This window comes from Nicotiana sylvestris, chromosome 3 (genome assembly GCF_000393655.2).
Source record: "Nicotiana sylvestris chromosome 3, ASM39365v2, whole genome shotgun sequence".
NCBI classification, from domain to species: domain Eukaryota; kingdom Viridiplantae; phylum Streptophyta; class Magnoliopsida; order Solanales; family Solanaceae; genus Nicotiana; species Nicotiana sylvestris.
In genome coordinates this window covers 73,002,448-73,011,456 of record NC_091059.1, presented here as the reverse complement: position 1 = coordinate 73,011,456, position 9,009 = coordinate 73,002,448, and the positions used below count along the sequence as shown (strand labels likewise).

Below are 9,009 nucleotides of genomic sequence, written 5' to 3'. Positions count from 1 at the left end.
ATAAATTTTTAAATCATTAAAGACATGATATAAAGAAGTAGAGTTTAATATAAATGCATAAATAAAGGTGATACAAGCCAACACGATGATAATCACAATATATTCTCGGAACTAGGTAGTACAGAGTCATGAACTCTAACTGAATACATAGAAATATCTCAAAAATACAACACTATTTGAACTATATAAACAACAGAAAGTAAACATAGAAGGTGACTCCAAGGCCTGTGGTCGGAACATGCAAGGATACCATGAAGTGTCTGATGTGCAGAATGCCTCAATTACAATTAGCCTGATCCGAACTGCCTGGATGTGCACAAAAATATGTAGAAATGTAGTATGAGTACACCACAATTGGTACCCAGTAAGTATCAACACTAACCTCGGCGGAGTAGTGACGAGGTTCAAGTCATATGATACTCACTAGACAAATAACATGTGTACTGAATATATTAAATAACGGAGAAGGGTCATATTTACCCTTCTACTATTGAAAATAAGTTGCATTTATCCCCCGTTTCAGTTTGCTAATAAATACACCACTACCGTTATACTTTAAATTTATTTATACCCCTCATCCGTTAAATCTGTCATCCCAGCCTTAAAAAGCATGTCGTCATTGGACGAAAAGATGTGCCCCATTTTAAACAAATAACCTACCCGACCCAACTACTAAATCCAAGACCCTATAGACCAAAAAACTCCCTAAATTAAATCCCTCTTCCTCTAATAGAAAGTGGGCAAAAACTAAGGTTCTTCCAAACACTAATTGGGTCCATTGAAAAGCTTTCTCTCTCACATGCTTTGTATATATTGTTGTAGAAAAGAGCAGAAGAACTGAGTGTGCATTAGAAAATAATTAAAATTCTTTGGATTGAACACGGGTTCGAGCCGGTGGAAGCATCCACTAATGCTTGCATTAGGTTAGGTTATCTACATCACACCCCTTGGGTACGGACCTTCCTCGGACCCTGTGTGAACGCAGAATACCTTGTGTAGTAGAATTCCCTCTTTGGATTGAACACATTGATTCTATAAACAAGGCTTGGAAAAAATGAAAAAAACAATATAAGCAAAAAGAGTCTACGGCTGCCTTATCCGTGACTCGTGAGTAATGGCCAACTTCAAGTCTTGCCATTTTAATACTTGAGTTGTTAGTTGAAATGGATAATCGTTAGACTAAATAGTGCTAATAAAGAAAGAAGAAGAAAACAGTAAAGGAAGAAGGCGAGAAGCAACAAAGAAAAGAATACTGGAATTTGGAATGAGGGAAAAAGGTAATTTATTCATTACAAAAAAGGAATATCATTTTTGGTCGATGGGGCTTGGGTTAATTAGCTGGGTCGGGCGTGTTATTCATTTAAGAACGGGTGGGTCTTTTTGTCCCATGACGACATGCCACGTGGATTTTTAAGGTTGGGATTGTGGATTTAACGGATGAGGGGTAAAAGTAAACCTAAAGTATAACGATAGGGATGAATTTATTAGCAAACTAAAATGAGGGGTAAATATATCTTATTTCTTATAGTAAAGGGCTAAATATGACCCTTTTCCTATTAAAGAAACTGAAAACATAAATATAACTAAAAACAACAACTACAATCTCTTTAGAACGCGTGATAAGTAAGGATTTTAACCAATTATTTGCTCCCATTTACTTGCATTTTGGGCTTAAAATGCGTGAAGGTATTCCCGAAAACTAACGTAATATGCTTGCTTGCAGGAATTGATCAAATGAGCCAAATGAGGCATAATCAACTCATAAAGGAGTCAAATCTGGAACAAAAACCAAGACTGGGCCAGGAGACTTGAAACGCAGACCGCACAAATATTGTGCGGCCGCGTAAACCACAATGCGGCCGCAATCACAAATACATGATCCGCGAAGTAAAGAATTAGAGAGTGCATTTTAAGGCCAATAGTTAAGCGAGGTCCGCACCAGAAATGTGCGGCTGCAAAAGTCTCACCGCGACCGCGATTGGAATTAGGCGGACCACGGTTGCTGAGATTCAGAGAGTTCACATTTCAAGAAAAAATAAAGAGTGCGGTCCGCGGTAGAATTACACAGCCGCAAAAATCCACTACGCGACAGCGATGGAAATTATGCGGCCCGAGAAACAAACCTCAGCCCAAATACAAAAGTTAAAAACGCGGACCGCAGTCAGTATTATGTGTTCGCGGAAGCAAGAGTGCGGCCGCGGTAAAATTTACACGGCCGCAAAAACTCCGCAGGGGTATTTTTGTTCGAAAATTTCAGCTTAGTATAAATAGATCTTTTTTACATTTTTAGGTTAAGTTTTTGTTTTAGCTGAGCACGTGAGACGGCTAGATATTCAGTTTTGGGAAATTTTGTACTAGTTTCATCTTTTAATATTAGATTTTCATATTTTAATCTAGTATTATGGATGTTATCTTTATTTCATCTTAGATTTCTGTTATTTTCATGAGTAGCTAAACCCATAGCTAGGGTTGCGTTCAAACCCTACTGTGGGTATTCGATGGGTCTTGAATTTTAGGGTTTGAATGTGTATAGGTTAGTGATATATACCCTAGTTCTTGCTAGAACTATTGAATTAGTTGTTGCAAATACTAATTTATTCCTTTATGACTTAGTCTCTAATTGAGAAAGAGGGATTACGTCTAGGAAAACTAGGCTAAGAAGGAATTGAGATGAAGTCGAGAAATTGATAGCCCCAATTAAAGGGTTAAACCTAGAGATAGTAATACTAGAGTTGAGCTAAAATCACTTGAATTGCATGAATACCCATTCAGACTTGAGAAAGACAAATTGAGCAAAATCACTCAAACTACCGAGAGGTATAGAGTGAGTACCCCGGGTGTGATAGCTATATTATGACCCCAATTAATAATGTGATTGCCCTAGATTCTTGCTACTCGTTAGATATCCACCTAGGTGGAAGTCACTACCCTAGTCCTTTTAAACCCTTGAAAAATAACAACAAAAACATTATACTTAGTATCAAATATTGCATGCTATACAATAGAAGTAGAAGTAGAAAACAAACCAACTATTTATGGGAGTGTAATTAAGAGCAAAACCCGCATCTAGACTTGGATATAAATCTAATTCCAAACAAATTAACTCCCTGTGGATTCTATCCCGACCTAGTTGGATAAAACTGCAACAACCATCCTCGGTACTCAATAGTAGTGCAGGCTTGGACCCGATCAATTTTTGGCATCGTTGCCGGTGAGTTAGACAATTTTAGATATGTATTTGTGTGTTTTGTTTTTCTTTCCTTCCGTTTTTTTAATTTGTGTGTGAATTGCTCTTAAGTACCAAATGGCTCTTAACAATGAAGACCTTGGAAATTTTTTACTATGGGAGGAGGTAGATGATGATCACGTAGATGAGATTCAACCCGAAACTCAAGCACAAAGGAGAGGCCGACAGCCTAATGATAATATTCCAAACCCTCCCCCACCTCCAACAAGGGTAGCACACCGGGTGTTGCCTAACGAAGGCTATGCAAGTGCAATAGTCCCGCCCCAGATTAGGGCAGGCAACTTTCAATAACCAATGCCATGCTTACACTCTTGGAACAGAGGGGTTTCTTCACTGGAGCTTCCCACCAAAACGCCTACAAGCATCTCAAAGGTTTTGTTGATACGTGCTCGGGGAGCAAGCAAACTAATGTCTCCGAGGATGCATTGCGGTTAAGGTTTTTCCCATTTTCTCTAAGGGGGAAGGCTTTAGATTGGCTAGAAAGGTTACCCAACTATTCCATCACCACTTGGTATGAGTTGGCCAAGAAGTTCATCACAATGTTCTTTTCTCCGGGACATATGGTGACGCTAAGAGATGAGATCCTTGCTTTTAAACAAGAGCCAAATGAATTGCTTCATGAGATTTGGGAAAGGTATCAGACGATGGTTAAAGAATGTCCGAATAATGATATGACTGAAGCCATGATCTAACAAAGATTCTACCATGGCATCAACACAACAAACCAATGTGTGGTTAACCAACTCGCCGGGAGAACTTCATGAATACGCCATATGACAAAGCGCATGAAATACTTGATGAGATGGTTGGTACCTCTTCGCCATGGCAAAGTCGAGCTAATGTGCCACAAGGTGATCCTAATGTTAATCACCTTAACAGTGTGCTCCATGACCACGACCAATCAATAGCCGAGTTGACTACTACTATGAACCAATTGGCCAAAACAAGTGAATTCCATGGAAGGAGTGAATATGATGATCAATAAAAGAATGCAACAAGGTCAACAAGTTCAAAAAATCTGGACCAATTTGAGCAAAGTGGTAGCGGGTACAATCAAGATTATTCATATGATGATCAAAGTGTAGAGGTTCAATATATGAACAATTATCAGGGTCAATAGGGCAATTCTCCGAATCAACAATAGTGGAAATCACAAGGAAATTAGGGAAATCAAGGTCAACAAGGAAATTGGAATAATGGCAACAACAACAGCCAAAACAAATGAGGGAATAAGAACAATCAAAATTGGGGTAACCAAGGAAACCAAGGCAATTGGGGTGGCAACAATAATAGTAACTGGGGAGGCAATAACAATCAAGGGGGTTGGAAAAACAATAATCAAGGGAATCGGGGGACGGGCTTTCAAAGGCCTTCGATGTATCAACAACCGAACAACCCGCATCCATTTTCGTCACAAGGTCCTAGCTCTTCCAATAATGAAATGGGACAAATTGAATTAATGTTCGAGCAAATGATGAAGAAAAACACCGAATTTGATGCCCAATTGACCTTCCACAATAGTTTTATCCGCAACTTGGAAGTCCAATTTGGCCAAATTTCTCAAGCTTTGAATACTCGTCCTAAGGGGGAACTACCAAGTGATACGGTGGTAAACCCGAAGGGTGGAAACAATACGGTCCATGCTATGGTGGTGACAACAAGAAGTGGTAGAGGTGGAGATGCTAATACCTCTAATCCAAGAAAGATTACGAGTGATGATGTGTTGGTGCAAGATGATGATGAGCAAAGCAATAATGTGCAAGTGAGTGATGAGAATGTGAATGATGAAGTGAGGATAGACATTATTGACAATGTCGAGGAGACACAAAATGATGTGAACCCATCTAGGAAATATGTGATAGACATGACAGAAACAGTAGTGCCCAAAGCCAAGGCTCCTTTGACAAGGCCTCCTCCACCGTATCCTCAAAGGATTGAAAAACAAAACAATGAGAAATAGTTCAAGAAATTTATTGATATGATGAAACATTTGTCCATAAATGTGCCTTTGGTTGAAGCTCTAGAACAAATGCCGGGATATGCCAAGTTCATGAAGGACTTGATAACAAAGAAGAGATCAATGAACTATGAAACGATCAAAATGACACATCAAGTCAGTGCTATTGTGCACTCCATGGCTCCAAAGTGCTGTGATTAATGTGGAAGACCCATTGGAAGTTGTGTTGCTGAATCATGATGTGGATGAGAAGGAAGGCTTGGTTGAATATGTCAATGCTTTGCAAGGAATGGGTTCATATACATGTGAGCCCCGGAAACTTTCCTTGGACCTTGAGAACCGGAAGACTCCACCAACAAAGCCCTCAATCGAGGAGCCTCCCATATTGGAGTTGAAGCCTTTGACTTCATACCTGAGGTATGAGTTCTTAGGCCCTTGTTCTACTTTACCTGTTATTCTTTCCTTGTGCTTAACTAACGCATAGGTAAATGCTACCCTTGCAGTGTTCCAAAGGAGGAAGAAAGAAACAGGTTGGACATTGGCAGATATTCGAACTATAAGCCCCGCCTTTTGCATGCACAAAATCATATTGGAGGAGGATTCCAAACCCTTCGTGGAACATCAAAGAAGGTTGAATTAGGCCATACAAGAGGTTGTCAAGAAAGAGGTCATCAAGTGGTTGGATGTTGGGGTTGTCTACCCTATTTCTGATAGTTCATGGACTTCACCGGTACAATGTGTCCCAAAGAAGGTGGGCATAACTGTGATTACAATTGACAACAATGAGTTCACCCCCACAAGAACTGTCATCGGTTGGAGGGTATGCATGGATTATAGAAAGCTCAACAAAGTGACTCGGAAAGACCATTTTCTGCTTCCATTTCATGATCAAATGTTGGATAGGTTAGTCGGACACGCTTATTATTGCTTCTTGGATGGGTATTCCGGGTATAACAAGATTCTTATTGCACCTAAAGACCAAGAGAAGACCACCTTCAGTTTTCTGTATGGCACATTTGCATTCTCAAGGATGTCGTTTGGTTTATGTAATGCACCCGCTACGTTTCAATGGTGTATGATAGCAATATTCATGGATATTGTGGAGGACTTCCTCGAGGTTTTCATGGATGATTTCTCTGTTGTGGGGGATTGTTTTTATGAGTGTTTGGATAATCTTGATAAAGTCTTGGCATGTTTTTAAGATAACAACTTGGTGCTTAATTGGAAGAAATGTCACTTTATAGTTGAGGATGGCATTGTCCTAGGCCATAAGATCTCCAAGAATGGTTTTGAAGTGGATAAAGAAAAATTAAAGTGATATCAGAACTCCCTTCTCCTACTTCCACCAAAGCAGTGAGGAGCTTTCTAGGTTATGCGAGGTTCTACCGTCGGTTCATCAAGGATTTTTCAAATGTGGTGAACCCCTTGTGCAAGTTGTTGGAAAAAGATGCCAAAATTTGTGTTCAATGAAGATTGTATGAACGCTTTTGAGCTACTAAAGTATAGGTTAACTACCACTCCCATCATTACCGTACCAAATTGGAGCATACCATTTGAGCTTATGTGTGATGCTAGCGATGTGGCGGTAGGAGCGGTATTGGGGAAAAGAATCAACAAGATATTCCATCCGGTCTACTATGGTAGTAAGACCATGAACGATGCCAAAGTCAACTATACGGTGACTGAGAAAGAACTCTTAGCCATTGTTTTTGCTATGGAAAAGTTCTAGTCGTACCTCATGGGTACCAAAGTGATTGTTTACACCGATCACTCGATGCTTTGTTATTTGATGAGTAAGAAGGAATCAAAGGCTAGATTGATGAGGTGGGTACTTCTTCTACAAGAGTTTGATCTTGAAATCATAGACCGAAAAGGGAGTGAGAATCAAGTAGCGGACCACTTGTCCCGTTTGGAAGAGGAGGGGAGGCCCCATGATGGCCTTGAGATTAGTGATTCATTTCCGAATGAACAACTCCTTTCCATGTCTTTGATCGGATGCCTTGGTATGCCAATGTGGCTAACTATCTTATGAGCAGAATTATCCTGAATGAGTTCTCTTCAAACCAAATGAAGAAACTCAAATGGGACTGCTTGGATTATTATTAGAACGAGCCATATCTTTTCAAAATTTGCAACGATGGTGTTATCCGGAGATGTGTTCCAGAAGAAGAGCAATATGGTATTCTTGAAGCTTGCCATTCCTCACCCTATATTGGTCACCAAGGTGTGGCGAGAACTACTATAAAGGTCCTAAGCTGTGGATTCTATAGGCCCACCTTGTACAAAGATGCTAGTGAGCTTGTTAAGCGATTTGATGATTGCCAATGAGCCGGAGGGATTTCCATGAAGAATGAGATGCCTCTTACCACCATCCTTGAGATTGATATTTTTGATGTATGGGGCCTCTACTTTATGGGTCCATTTGTGAGTCTGTGTGGGAACACCTATATTCTTGTTGCTATGGATTACATTTCCAAAGGGGTTGAGGTTGTGGCTTTGCCTAACAATGAAGCACGGAGTGTGGTGACTTTCTTGAAAAAAAACATATTCACAAGGCTCGACACTCTAAGAGACATAATTAGTGATGAGGGTTCTCATTTTTTGCAACAAAGCCTTTGTCACTTTACTCTCCAAGTATGGCGTCACTCATAAGGTGTCAACCCCCTATCACCCCTAGGCAAGTGGACAGGTTGAGGTCTCCAATAGGGAGATCAAGAGTATTCTATCCAAAACTGTCAATGCAAACTGGACTGATTGGTCAAGGAAACTTGATGTTGCTTTATGGGCCTATAGAAAAGCTTACAAGATTCCAATTGGTATGTCTCTGTATCGGTTGGTGTTTGGGAAAGCATGTCACCTCCCGGTGGAATTAGAGTATAAGGCCATGTGGGCATTGAAGAAGTTGAACCTAGAGTGGGATGTAGCTGCCAATCTTTGGGTGGAGCAATTGAATGAACTTGATGAGTTTCGGTTCCATACTTACTCCAATTCGTCCTTGTATAAGGACAAGATGAAGTACCTATATTATAAGTATATCCGGAACAAAGAATTCAAAGAAGGTGAACTTGCTCTCTTATTCAACTCTCAGTTGCGGATGTTTCCAGGAAAGCTAAAGTCAAAATGGAGCGGTCCATTTAAAGTGGTGCATGTAACTCCTTTTGGTGCTCTAGATTTGAAAAACAAGAATGGTGAGATCTTTAGAGTCAATAGGCACCGAGTGAATCACTACCTTGGTAAGGTTGATGATGGCCACGTTGTGGCATTGATCCATTTCAAGTGAATGAAAAATAACATACGTCGTTCCGCGATGTTAAACCAGGCGCTTCTTGGGAGGCAAACCATGTGTTTTTCTTTCTTTTGATTTTTTTCTTAGATTAGGCATTGTTTTAGACTAACTGGTTGTGAAGTGTATGTAAGATTTCGTTGTGCAGTGTAGGAAATTAACAAGGAAATATTTGGCTAAGTGATGAAATTTTGCAAACGCGCTTAAAAATATGTGGACCGCAAGCACTTTGCGGCCGCACAAATCTGACGTGGACCGCGTAGTTGGTTGATGGAAATTGCCAACTATCTGAAGTTGGCCTATCAAAAATCCTTCAGAGGTCACGACCGCGTTTAAATTTTTGCAGACCGCGGTAATTCTGCGACCGAAGTCATTATTTTGCGGTTCGCGCCCATGAGTTTGAAGTAGATCTATAATGGTAACAGAGTAGGACTGTGACAAAATTTCGCAGCCGCACTCAGGTAAGTTGGTTGATTGCTAGGGTAATAGTATAAATAGAACCTTTTCATGCCATTTTACCCT

The 9,009-nt window shown here is 40.2% G+C and overlaps 1 protein-coding gene across 1 annotated transcript; it reads left to right on the top strand.

Annotated features, from left to right (window-relative positions):
- The first annotated feature begins 7,547 nt into the window (after nucleotides 1-7,547).
- On the top strand, nucleotides 7,548-8,484 carry LOC104241176 (uncharacterized). Its single transcript, XM_009796093.2, has 2 exons — nucleotides 7,548-7,838; nucleotides 7,882-8,484. Exons 1-2 carry the CDS (start codon nucleotides 7,548-7,550, stop codon nucleotides 8,482-8,484), a joined length of 894 nt encoding a protein of 297 aa, XP_009794395.2.
- Nucleotides 8,485-9,009: the final 525 nt, after the last annotated feature.